The 13,598-nt window shown below is 41.1% G+C and overlaps 1 protein-coding gene across 3 annotated transcripts in view; it reads left to right on the plus strand.

Annotated features, from left to right (window-relative positions):
- The window catches only part of GAREM1 (GRB2 associated regulator of MAPK1 subtype 1), a 104,740-nt gene that overhangs the window by 11,935 nt on the left and 79,207 nt on the right, over positions 1 to 13,598 (plus strand). Inside the window, exon 2 of one of the 3 annotated variants that reach the window (XM_076329779.1) lies at positions 12,252 to 12,392. The exons of 1 other annotated variant lie outside the window; for it this stretch is intronic. In XM_076329779.1, the coding sequence (XP_076185894.1) occupies positions 12,252 to 12,392 (141 nt within the window). Of the gene's footprint in view, positions 1 to 12,251; positions 12,393 to 13,598 lie in introns of those variants that run through there. One more of the 3 variants, XM_076329782.1, reaches the window with a different exon arrangement.

The raw sequence follows: 13,598 nt of genomic DNA on the forward strand, positions 1-13,598 counted from the left end.
CAAACAGGGATCACTGCTGTGCAACACAAAGCAGCATAGTGTCTCTTTAGGACTTGGGATATATAATGAGAGGACTGAGCATGTTTACTTGGATACTATTTTAAAATACCATCTAATTATAAATAACTGTCAATGAGAGCTGCCCAGCTCTCACGCTGTGCCCAGGAAAAGTCTGAATAGGCTGCTTTTCTGTCTGCCAGGGCAATCTAGCATCAAATTCTAGGTCTTAAATCCATGAGGTTGGTAGGGTTAAAATTTTCTTCAGAAAAGACTTCCCTGACCAGACTCCCAACCATTGGACATGGGGAGAGATGACTTCTGCAGCAGCTAAGGTGCTCAGCCACCTGCAGTTTTATCAATTAAAGCAACCATTCTGTATCTGTGCTTGGAAATAAATAGGAAGCTAGTAAAAGCACGTAGTGCAATGCTAAATGCTGACCTCCCACCTCTAAGTATTAAGCTTCTCCAGCTAGGCACCTGATGCTAAACAGGCACTTGGAAATGTATCCTCCAGTGGACCTCACAATATTTATAGAAGCATCTGAGCAGGGGTTTTCTAGCATGAGGAATGCTTGCCTCTAATGAAAGAAAACCTCTGCTCTCTTAATGAAGTATTTAAAGGAGCTGATTTGGATTGCAGCAGGCTGCTTAGAAGTCTCATTACTGCCGTGTTTTTCTTTTGGTCAGGTAGCGCCGTCATTCTCTTTATCCGTACCTATCAGACTGCTTATGAAAGCTACTCTTTGGATTCCTCATTTCCAAACGTGGTGCCTTGATTGCAAAGGGCAAATAAATATTTTAAATCTTCCCCCCCCCCCCCCCGACTTTGGCCATGAGAATTCAAAATGGAAAATAAACTAAACATGAGACCGACATAAAAATTCCTTTCTCTCCCTCTCTATGGTAACACTAAACTAGGCTGGAACCTCTTTTGCATGCAATGAAAAGTTAGTTAGCTTTCTCCTTCTCAATATTTCTAACCTACGATCATTTTAAGTGTAGTTAAACTTGGCGTTCTTTGTTCTTAACGCTTCAGATTTGTGATCTGAGATGACTTCAAAACCAGAAAACTTTATTCCATAAAAATATCAGTTTTCAATTAATCGAGTGATTCTAAGATTTTTTTTAAAACTTTTTTTCCCTTCAAATATAAGATACCATGATAAATAGTTGGCACTATTCAACATGTTGGAGGGTATCAGCATAGTTTAAAGAATTGCTGAGACTTTCTAGGGTGGTTTGTAAGTAACCATGGTGATTGACTGTTCTGTTGGATCAATCTTACAGCTAAATCTGTCATGAGGATACAGCAAATCTGCAGTTACATCTGATGATGCTCAGCATTAATAACGAGTAATTATGACAGCAGCAGAAAGTTCCTGTGTTTTGGAATGCAAATGTTAAGATGTTGTTGTACTGAGTGTTTTTTTTTCCCCTGTGTGGGGGTGGAGAGCAGTCTGTGTTGAAAGATGTGTTTTGGCTTGTTTGTCTTGAGTTCATAAAAAGTAAGGTTTGTCATTCCGGGATGTTTGTTCTGAAGGCTTGAAACAAACACAAACAAAGTTCAATGAAATCTGTGTTGTTACTCTTCTTTTTTTTTTTTTTTTTTTTTCTTTTCCCCCACTGGTTTTCTTGTGAACACAAAGAAAGCAAGATGCCAAGGTTCAAACTGTGAGACTGCTAAAGTCAGCAGAGCGTTTACCATCCGTGGCAGCGGCACCAAAATTCCACTTAGTGTTTATTTAAAATATTTGTGCTTCTCTTCCCTGCAGTAGGTCAAACAGGTTTTTTTGAAGACTTGCTGGGATGCTGTCTCTGTGTATTTGCAGCTAGAGAAAAGCTTGTCTTGGAACAAACTGGATTTTTCAGTGGATTAATCTGTCCCATAGCCTTGTAACAAGATTATGGTTTATGCTGATTTGTTGCAACGGTACTGGTATATCTAGTCATTCCAATAGCAAAATGATAATCCTAAAGAATTAAATCTGTCTTCTTGCTGGCAGGGATAAAGAATAGAGGGATGGGAGTCTCTGCTCCCTTGTTAGGTATTAGTGGGTGATAGCTTGAGTTCAGCATCAGTTGGATTGAAGCAATTTGATTGTATCAGGCTTTTGCAGAGGGATTGGAAATTGCAGAAATAAAGCCTTATCTCGTTTCTCTTGATTGTGAAATATTTAATGGTCACCCAGAGCAAAGTTTGATCACAGTACTGTGAGGCTGAAGGATTACATCAATGCACAAAGTACCGCAAGTAGTGATGTTAGGCAGTCTGATGGTCATGCTGTCCTTGCCCCTCCCTCGCTAAGCAGGTAGGGTCAGTGAAGCAAACTGGATGCCCTGTTGTTCAGACACGACTGAAAATTGTTGCAGTGTGGCCAACCGTAGGCAACAACAGTTGTTTCATCCGAGGAAAAAGGTGTACAGCGAGGAAAGGCTTAATCTCGGACAAACTATTTCTTGGGTAGGTGCATCTTGGGTAGATCCATCTTGCCCAACTCTTCCTGAAGCTGCAAGAAGATTCAGTGTCTCTCCCTCTACCATCCAAGGCTGAGACAAGTGTAATTGCTGGTAACGGACCTTGCTGCAGACGAGCAGTTTTGGGCACCTGAGTGTCTCAGTCTGGGCTGGACGGGGTTGGATGATTCTCCTGGGCGTTTCCTACATGGTCTCTGTAGCGAAGTACCAAAGAGGCAGTCCGAAACTCTTGGTGAGTTTGTGAGGCACAACCTGAGCTGGCTTCGATGCTTGGGCTCTTCTGTGGCTCAAATAAAAGTATTATTAAAAAAAAAAAACCCACTTTTTCTTTTTTTAAATCTTTTGTAATGTAAAAAGCGACTCTGAAGACCAACTAGTTGAATCTTAATTTGAGAGACAGCACACAAGATTTTCAACTAATTTTGCCTGATCTTCCCTGCTTTAGTTGCGACTTTTTCCCTTTTCTTGTTTTTGGTAAAGGAAGGAAGAATATAAGTCGTCTTAAAATCAAAATGAGTATGAATCCTTATGCTGTCAGGGGAGGCCTTTCATCCACTGAAAGATGTGGAGTCTATGCAGTTGATGGAAGGTCAAGTCAATATTACTTTGGATTTCTTTGGAGAGAGGCATGTTTGATTGCAGTTTGAATCATGACAGAAATATTGGTTGATCCAGATAATAGGAACCAGCAGAAATGAATGTGCTGCAGGAATGGAACAATTAAACAGAAACACATATTTAAAACTACTCGGGAAATTGTTTGAGAAGGAAGAAGGGAAACTGAAAAGTGAGGTTGATTATCAACAGTCCCAGACATAACTGCAATTTTTATTCCAGATCTTTGTGTTGCAAGCTCAAAAGGTTGTGTAGCTGGGGACAGAGCCCTCTGCTTTCACCTTTTCCACTATGTTCAGACACAGACAGTCAGATGAGACCACTGTCAGGCTTTCCTAAAGCCCACTTTAAATTAAAAATTTAGTACGCTACATTTTATAGCCCTGAGATGTTTAAATTTTAACATGGATTGGGTTTGTTTTGGTTGGTTTTTTTTTTTCCATCTTGCTCCTAGAAACTACAATATTTGCTCCTAGAAATTACAATATTTACCCTTTTAACTCACTGGCAGTCTGTATTTAGACTTTGCATGATACACCACCATGCAAGTTGTTTTGCTTTTCTGTAAACAAGGAGGTTTGTCTGATCAGCTAGATAATTTTTTTTTTTTTTTGGTCAACCTTTTTTTGTGTCTGTATGGAATGACAAAGTGAGAGTGCTAACATGGAAAGGCTTTCAAAGCAGGTTTTTCTTTGGTAGTAGTAGTATTTTCTACAATTACATGCTCTTTTTACTTCTCTGCCATTAGGCATTTTATGCAACAGTAACTCTTCCAAGCATCTGTTCAGTCACAGTGACAAAAAAACCCATAAAATTTTCAATCCTTGTAGATCCAATGTTCATTAATGTTGCTACAAGTGGGGTTCTTCACATAACAAAATATTTCTGGGGTTTTCTTTCCTTCCTTTGTTAAGGAACGTTACAAGAATGTGAATTTTTTCCATAGAAATTCCCATTGCTACTTCAAACTGGAAAATTCAGATGTCGTTCTGCTCCTAATGAAATTTTTCCTCTGACCTGCATCATAGACCAGTGCAAGTTTTATTTTTGCGGAAGAAATAGCACTGGCAGGCTGAACAGCTCATTGAGATTTGACTCAGTAACCAAGCACAGTGCTAAAGCTTAAGCAAGCAAAGCACTCTAATTTAATATTTATTAGTCTTTGACATTCATTGAGGTATGTCTCCCTAGATAAATGCCTGACAGATACTCTGGAGTATGATGCACCATGCAGAAAACAAAAGGTTTGACTTCCTCCCTCCACCCTCCCTCAGAGTTCACATGGAAGTTATTTGTCATGAGGAGAGGTTGCATGACCTGCTAAATAATAATAAAATTAAATTAATTGCCCTAATTTGAATATTGAGATTTAACAAGAACTTCATGTTTCTCCCCCCAAAATGTAAATTCCAAACTCGGCATTATAGGAGAAGAAAGCTTTAAGTATTAGTGAAATGATCTGTAGGAGAAGAGGCACCTGTTCTGCCAGCGAGATGTTGCTGCGGTAATACGACTGAGTGCTGGAGGTGAAGGATTGTATGTTGATAGGATTGTGGTAGATGGGAAGTCAGATGGAAGCTGTCCCGTGCACTGTTGCAGTTTCAGTCTGCCTGGAACAGCAAAACCACTCGATGACTTCAGATGAAGTCTGTGCTTCTAAAGGAAAAAGGGCATTTGCTCACTTGTTTCTTTCCTCCCCTTGATGACAACTGCTATCAGATGGTCAGGTATGACAGCACTGCAGGTATTTGATTAACAAATAGAATATAGTAGGTTCATCTTCTACTGACTTGTCACATACTCATTTCTTTTGTTTCTCCTCCACTGCATGTATTAAAACCAGAGAGGGTTATTTAGGAGCTCAGTCTTGTCCCCTAAGTGAAAGAATTCATACTGCTGTTTGAATTCAGACTCCAATAAAAATAGATGCTAAGCCTCAAAGATACTGGAAAATTGACTGCTTGGAGTTGTCTTTGCCGGTTTTGCCCATGCTAACAGTTTGGAGTATTTTTGTGTATGTTTTTCAAAGAACTTGTACTCTTACTAACATAAAAGCAACATACTCGGTGCAGTGCTTCTTGAGCGCTGGTGATGCTTCCATGTGTCCCTGCATCAAACGAGACCAAATTGAAGTTAACAGTGAAAAATCTTTCTGATACAGCCTGATGTACAGCTTGATCTTTTTTGGCTTACTTGTTTTGTATGGAACAAGGAGTTGCTGTCTGCTGGTTTTTTGTGGACAGTTACACCTTGGTTTTTGTTGTCTTGTATTTCAAAAGATCAGAAGTCCAACCAACTGGCTGAACAAGAACCAAAGTGTTGGGAGCTGTTTGAAGATTGTGTAAAGGATGAGCCCACCAGTGAAAGGAAACACAGATTCCCAGATGAGAATGGCCCTGAGTTATGATTGATTTATTTTTTCTTTTTTTTTTTTAAGGCAAAAGGATGCTGTGGTACCCAGCCTGGTTTTGACACCTGGCGATACCACAAAGCCTACCTTGGAAAGGCTGCAGGTACCTATGATGCTCGCAGACCCTGATTGCCGAGGAGACTGAAGTTAGTGTGTGCAGTGCCCACAGTTAGGAGGTGCTTGCTGTGCACAGCTGGGTGTTTCTGACCTGTGTGCGGTCTCTTCAGGTGTGCTGTCTCATGAGTACTAGGCCCTGGGCTCCCCATTTTTAGATGGGGGACCCTCACCTTTTGTGCTGAGAGGAGGCCTTGGCTTCAGCTTTTACCTGCTGTGAATCAATAAGTTGAAACTGAATTCATCTTAAGGTGTTACTTCTGTGGGACCTATGTGTCTAGCAAATGTTTGCAGAAACACAAGTTGGCCTTTCCAAAAACCAGACAGCTTGTATTAGTTGATTGGTGTACAGTGTTGTAGATTCCTTCTTTTGGAGTGGAAAAGCAGCTCTGGCATTTGTATTTGTGCGAGCAGTGTGACCTCCCTCTGACCTGAAACATCTCTTTGCACAGAGCCATGAAGTCCATAATACTGTCTTCTTTTTTTTAACAATAGATTATAACTTCATTTCATACTAGCTGGGGCTGTGCTTTGTTTTTCATGATGCTGTAGGATAATGCTAAGGTGTATCTTAATGCATGGCTTGCTTGGTCCTCAGCCAGGGAAAGTCCAGTGAGGCTGCATGTCCAGTGAAGCAGATACCATGTAAGTAAGGCTCCTCAGTGCGATGATAGCATGATAAATAAGTAAGAACCTCACTTCTTTCTTTTTTCTGGCTTCTAATCTTTCTCTTAGCTTCCAGTTGTTGCAAAATAAACCTCGGTTGCTAGTCTTCCCTTGTAATGCTAGCCACATGCTGACAGTTCTTCGTAGTTATTTCACAGCAGACGTGCTCACCTGACCAGACAGCCACTTCTTTTTGCTGTTCCACAAATTAACCCTTCGTTCCTAGCAAATGTTAGTGTAAGCTTGAGCGGGGATAAAGTTGAAGTTACTCATTTGTGTGGTTTTGTAGGTATCTGGCTGAGCACCCACTGAAATGATTTTTAATGTTGCTGAGATTTTCCTATGTGATGATATGTTATGCGATTGTGGAACATTAGGTGGAATAATTAAACTTACCACCTACTTAACTGACCAAGGCAGGCTGGGTGATGCACTTAATTGTACGACATCTGTTACCTGCATGCAGATGGTGTTCAGGCTTAACGAAAACACATGGCCCAAAGTCTTGATGAGTTTTCATTGGGGTTTCGCAGGCATCTTCTTCACCAGCTATTTCACAAAAGCCATCTTAAGTTTGTCATGAGCTCCTAGCTCTTTTCTGTAAGCCTTTTTGTTCCAGGAGGAGCAAATTCTGCATGCTTGAACTGATGTGCAAGGGACAGCATTAAGCTCACTTTACAGTCTTCTGTGATGAATGAGATGAGAGGAATGTTTCCGTAACCATCTTCCTGGCAGGAGGAGATGGTAGCTAGTTCATTTGGCGTGTGTAAATGGTATCTGTTACGTTGCTGGAACCTTGCATGCGACTTCTTCTCTTTCTCTGAATTGCTTATTACCTACTATTTTTATGTCTCCAGACGCAAAGCTTATGCTTTAAGGCAGTGATGCAAACTCTTAGCCAAGATGACAAAGTGTGTGGCATTATAAAGCATTTATATTCCTGTAGATCGCTGGTTATTTTTAGAAGAGTTTCTGTGAATGAATGAGTCATGTTGGTCTGCACATTTTGCAGTGACTTGAACGTTAGTTTTTTCAATACTAGGAGGAGAACCGTAAAAGTGGGGTGTTTTTTTTTTTTTTTCATTTGTTTCATGATTTTTCTTCAGTGGTTGGTGTTGAAAAGTCATTGCTGTCTTTGGCAAACCAGAATATGTGGAACCTGCGTGAATTTTCATTTATGGACCGTAACAGGCCAAGCTTTAATTGTTGATCCAGGAGGAGGTGGGAGTGCTCAGACCCTTCAAAACTGGAGTGGTCTTCAGTTCTACTCCTGAGGCTTTACTCCAGGCATTTGGAAATTGTGAAATGCTAAACTAATAAAAGTGTGTGTCTTTAGAAAGTAAGTGGTGGCAACAACCTGCAGGGAGGTCAGTGCTTACTTCAAAAGAAATGAGCTTCCTTCTGTGCTGCAGCATTGCCATATATAAACTCAATCCCTGCGCATAGCAAACTACTGTTTTCTCATCTGGTTCTGAAAAGCTGCACGTGAGAACAGACATTCGTCTCTGAACTTGTAGATTGAGGTATCCTGCTCCCAGTCTTGCTACAGTTTTTAACTGCTAATTTGAGATTGGAGTGTGTACAATGACAGAGCCAAGATTTGGCAAATGTGGGTGATCCAGTTTTGGAACTAGAAAGAATTATTAAAGAGGTATTGGCATTTAATGTAGGTGGTGTTTAATAAGCATGGGAATCTTGATTAAGCAATTACCTCTTTTTTTTTTTTTTTTTTAACTGTATCAACATGTGAACAATTTTCCTTTTGGGGTCAGTGTTCCCTCTGCAATTGCCTTTGAGCAATAGTGGGCTTTGCAATATTTGTATTTTTAGAAATTGTATGGAAATGGATCATGTAATTTAAAAATGGTAATACATCTTATTTACAATGAACACATGAATAGCTGTTGCAGCGCTGCTTCGGTGGTGCATGACGAAGTAGCCCAAGTACGGGTTGTGGTCAGAGTGCTTATAGGAGGACAGCTTGTGTAGGAACATACTGGCTAACTTTTCAGTTCAGAGGTGTGAGGCTTTTATTGTCAGGCAAGGATGGGCGTTGATGCTTTATTTAGGGCTTAGGCGCTGTTAGCGAATCGTGGGTTTCTTAGTCTCGGGCATTATAATGAATAAACTTGACTCATATTTTGGAAGGAGGTAGGCAACTTGGGGAAGGGTGGGGAATTGCATGTGATAGTTCGTTGCTTCTCTGACTTTTATTTGGGGGAAAAAAAACCAACGCAAGTATTTGCCTGTAGATTCTTTGTAGTGGTTTAATTATATGGCAGGCATGTGGGGCGGGGAGGAGAGGGTGAGAAAATAGAGCTAATCCGTGTTTGATCATAAGAGACAAAACTGTTACTAAAGATGAGTGGCCTGTGTTCTCTGTTTTCTCATGGCGTCTGATTTTTGTGTAAGCAGCAGTGCAGGAGTACGTTGAATAGGTGAGAACCGAGTTGCATAGTTGGTGGAGGTGAGGACTGCCGAGTTCTCTCCCACGTAGTTAAAATGTGATTAATGAAAGGCTTGCACAACTTGTGTTACTGAGGCAGGAGAAAAAAATAGATTGGATATGTGTAGCTGTTTTGCAAGATATGGTTGGCTGAGAAAAGTGTAAAGGGCTAAGTCTGGGCTGTGCTTGGGCTGGGAGCTGAGTCGTGTAGCTAGGGTCTGAGGTATTCTCCTGCCTGAAAGGTCCTCCTCTTCAGGAGGAAACCGCTTTAAAGGCAGTGAGCAAGGCTTACAGGGGGAGACAGACTAGAAGAAAATGGAAGAAAGAAGAGAGTGTGTATTGCCATGTTCTGTTGTCCTCAGTCACGTTTGACTTTTCCTTGTATTTCCTCCCATAGCATGGAGGGCATCATTAGCCAGGTGTTTTTGTGAGTCCATTAATCCCTTTGGTGACAAGGAGCCTCTTCCTGTAAAGCAACCCCAGGAATCCGGCTTGCCCACGGTTAGGAAAGATCAGGGCTTGGTAAGGACAGACCTGCCTGTTGTGAGGGAGCGGGAGGGACCATGAACTCCCCATTGCATCCGTTCCACCTTCTCTCCTCGGCTCAATCTCCCGTGGCAAAGCACAAAATTCGTTTCCAATGTAATCAGTTGGAGCAAATAATTGGTGTAACAAGAATTGTGGTTTCCAAGGTTCTGTTTAAAAAATACAGCTACTTCCAGCTGCAGACTTAATTACGTAGTCACTCTTGGGCCTGCCTTCGTAATCTCTTTTTACACTCACCTGTCCCACCCAGTTTTAGTGGAGTAACCACTTAAACAGATCGTGGCATGTGAGCTATGACTGGAAGCACCTTTGCATAATGGATGTCTTTATTTTCCTGAGAATATCTTTCTCCGACTCTTTGAGGGTGACCCATACTGTAATTATTTCCCTGCAATCCTGGATGTAGAATCCAGCCTTCCTTTAGGCAACGTTCTGAACTTATACCTACAGATTGTAAGGCAGAGAAAAAGCATACCAGAGATGCTTTGTATTGTCTTCAAAATGTGTTTACCACTGTCAGTGAAACTAGTAAAATACTAGTTCTTCCCTTAGGTGTCATTGGTTTTATTTTGTTGTGGGATGGAATAATTACTTGTTGCCGTGGATTATAGAAAGCATGAGTGTAACTCTCTGAACTGAAACATGAGTTTCAAATAATACTGTATATTATTATTACTGTGTTTTCCCCCAAAATTGTAAACCTCTGTTGCAGCAAGCTGAAGATAATTTTTATACCTATTAGGAGTTGCCCTGCGAGCAGAAAACAGGATATGCTCAAAGTCAGATGATTTGGTAAAATTTAGTGGGTGCATGACTCCTCTAACAGATATATCTGAATTTCCTTCAAGATATGGATGGGACCAAAGAGTTCTCTGGTGCTGCATGGCAGTTTTGCCACTCTTCCGTAGGCTTCCTGAGGTCCCTTCTCCCAGCACACTGTGGGTGGAGGGGTGGTGCTTCCCAGGGAGCAGGAACTGGTGTTAAGCAGCCTGTCTGCCTGGCTGGGCTGCCAAGGGACGTGGTCCAAGGACCACTTGGAAACCAGTTCTTGGAATGTCCTGCTTACCTGGAAGCTACTTTCTGTGCTGTGAAAAAGAAGGAAACCTGGAAATGGTACCTCATAGGAGCAAGTATAACTGGTACTAAGGAGCTCTGTATACCTTTTGATTCTTTTTTTGTTTGTTTGTTCCCCCTCTACACCCCCATAACAGCAGTTTATCCACAGTTATAAGTTAAAGCCCCAAATGTTCAAAACAGGAACTTTTTTTAAGGTTTAACGGTCTGCGGGACAGCAGGCCCAGGGATGTCCATCTCTCAGACTCTGCGGGCTGGGGCAGGTCTCTCCCTTGTTTAGCCAAATCCAAGTTTCTGGAGGAAACAAGCAGAATCCTGTGGCCGGAGAGTGTCAGAGCAGATGGTCGTAATGGTCTCTTCTGATTTAAAATCTAACAATTCTCACACGCACCAGCTGCTGTGTTTTGAATCGTGTAGGAGGGCGCTTTCTGATAGAATGGGAGCATGAAATCAGGCAGGAATGGGGTGTGTAGTGGCCGTTGCCTACGGTGGAAAAGATTGCCTGGTGTGGGCAAAAAAAAGCTCAATGGGAAGTATCTCTCCTCTGCAGAGACTGAACAGGGGAAGTGTCTGCTGCCCCAGGCTGAGGAAAGCCTCATTCTTCCACTGACTTTTAAGAATATCAGAGGACAGCGAAGAGAGAGTGCAGTTTGTTGTAGTAGCTGAAAGGGATGGGTTTTGTCCAAACTTGATTCCAGGGCTAAACTACTTGCTTTATTTTTGGCTGTAACTGCAGAGGGCTGGTGGGACAGAAGGAAAATGAAATTTAAAGCTTCATTATTCTTGGTCCATGTTTAGTGTCTACTAAGTGTTCCTGAAAGTTCACATGGCTGCTTTAAAGGCACCTTGAGAAAGGCTGTTTTCTGCATGTTTAATGCAGGAGCATACTGAGCAGGACTGCAGGTATGTAAGAGCAGTCTGCCGTGATACGCCCTGCTCCATGAAATTTTGTTCATATATCATGCTTGAGATGTATAGCTGGCACTTTGAGTAGTCTATCTAATGTGGCTTTTGCAACTGCTGGAAAGCCAAGGAAAGCACTCTAGTTCTGATCGGGCACTGCAACCGGTGGAGGAGGGGAGATCCTCTGCAGGGAGATCCTCTGCAGAAATGCAGAGGATTTGGTAGGGACAGGGGAAGAAAGGATAGCTGGATCTCTGGCTGTGTTCGGGATGGATTTGACAGACACCAGAGTACAAGAGTATGAGAGAGGGCATTACAAAGATGAGCTGGACATTATCTGGGGGGAGCTTCTGGTTGAATTTATCTCTGAGAGAGGACTTTGGTGTGTGTTAATTCCCCCCCCCCCCCCCCCCCCCTCCTTGTTAATAGCAGGATTAAGATTACAGACATAGGAATGGCTAATTAAGCAGTGACTTGCAAAGGGATAGAATGACAAAGCTGAAATCTCTGTACCTGCAAGTGTGATACCCAATTACTTCATAGTGATGAACAAGATTTGGCTTCAGGTGGCTGTAAGGTAGTGTGATGCTGATTTTTCAACATATGAAACTATACTTTTTTTCCTTTATTTAAAAATTAAAAGAGCTCTCAGGTATTCGTATTAAGTGAGATAGGCAGACATAAATAGAGATATGAAAAGTCTGTTTATGCAGAAAGGTGAAAAAGGAGCCCCAGAGTCACTGCTGAATAATCTGGATTACATCTCTGTGGTATTGTATTCATGCATTGAGTTGTTTTGCTTTATGTTTGTTTTCTGTAAGGTAAATTGCTTATGTTGCAAAAATGAATACTGGGTAGAATTGAAATTTATTTAATTGGATTTTTAAATATCAAAATATCTGAAAAATAAACAGCAATAAGAATAAAATGCTTGTTGTGAAGTTTTCCTAATTCTTCATGCAATAAGTGTGATTTTTTTATAAACCTACATCTGTTTTTCAGGAGAAACTGTAGAAGGCCTTCGAGAGAGCGATTGTCTTCTGATTCATTCATGTCGGCAGTGGACAACAATTACAGCTCACAGTCTGGAGGAGGGTCACTACGTCATAGGGCCAAAGATAGAAATCCCTGTACATTATGCAGGTAAAGCTATTGTTGACCTGAAATACAAATCCAAAGAGAATGAATTGCCTACCACTTAAAGTGATCACCTTATTTGACAGTGAAGCTAACTAAGCCTCTGATGCCGGTGTCTGTGACTTAACGTTTTAATAATGTTACAGAGCGCAAGAGATACTGACTTACTCCCAGCGCTACTGAATAGATGTATTTAATTGGGCAGCACATTGACAAAACACATAGCTACGTAGAAGAATTGGTTTCTCATCTGTGAATGTGGTGACAAAAGTGTGAAAGTTTGAAAATGCCTTGAAATGTTCGGTCAAAGGTGGAATGGGTTTTACACTTCGTGGCATGCTCAAGCTGGAGGGGATTTTTTAATATTTCCATTTTAAAAGCCAGGAACCCTTCGTAATAATACTGCAGTTTTACACTAATGCTCGTCAATAGTTCCTTGTCACTGTCTGCCTTTTTGGATGATGCAGTAATACTGTTGTTCCAAGTAGGTATGATGCAACTAATCCATATTTATTTTACAATTTCAAATTATTTTTACTTTCCTTGGAAATGATTTTTAATACTGTTTCCTACTGCTTAACATCCTTATTCACAAGCTGAATAGAACAATACCATATGAGTGGGAAGTGCTTATCTTACTGCAGTAGATACGAAAATTTAAAAAGCTGGAAAGTGTGAACTGAAAGAGCTATGGCTACGAAGCAAAGATGTGGGCTTAGTGTTTTACTTGGTCTTCTGTATAGCCAGTTGTCAACTGAGTAATCTACTCAGCTCTCTTACAGTCTCCTTTAAAGTGTTGGTGCAATGAGGGTGTGCTGAGTTGTACAAGAGCTGACTGAAATGTTTTATTTCAATCACACCAGTGCCGCAACTGCAGCGATGCACCCTATTTCAGTGATGAAATTTACACGAGTTGCCTTCTTATGTACTGTTTCTCCTTGAAGTTCACTTCTGGAACATTAGTTTTTTTAAGATATGTTTAAAAGCTTTGGTCTGATGGCATATAGTGTCATAATATACGTGGCTTTAAAACTCTCTGAATTTAACTTTCTTAGTACAAACAGTTTCTAGCGCTTGTGCTTAGTAACACTTATTTTTTGACACCTCCTGGCTGCATAAGTTTCAGTGCTGTGGCCAGATAAACACTTCGCTTCCTTCAAGCTGAATGCTGCATTTTAAAATCCTCACTGTGATTCCTGGAAGAAGGAGAAC

This window comes from Aptenodytes patagonicus, chromosome 2 (genome assembly GCF_965638725.1).
Source record: "Aptenodytes patagonicus chromosome 2, bAptPat1.pri.cur, whole genome shotgun sequence".
Classification (NCBI taxonomy): domain Eukaryota; kingdom Metazoa; phylum Chordata; class Aves; order Sphenisciformes; family Spheniscidae; genus Aptenodytes; species Aptenodytes patagonicus.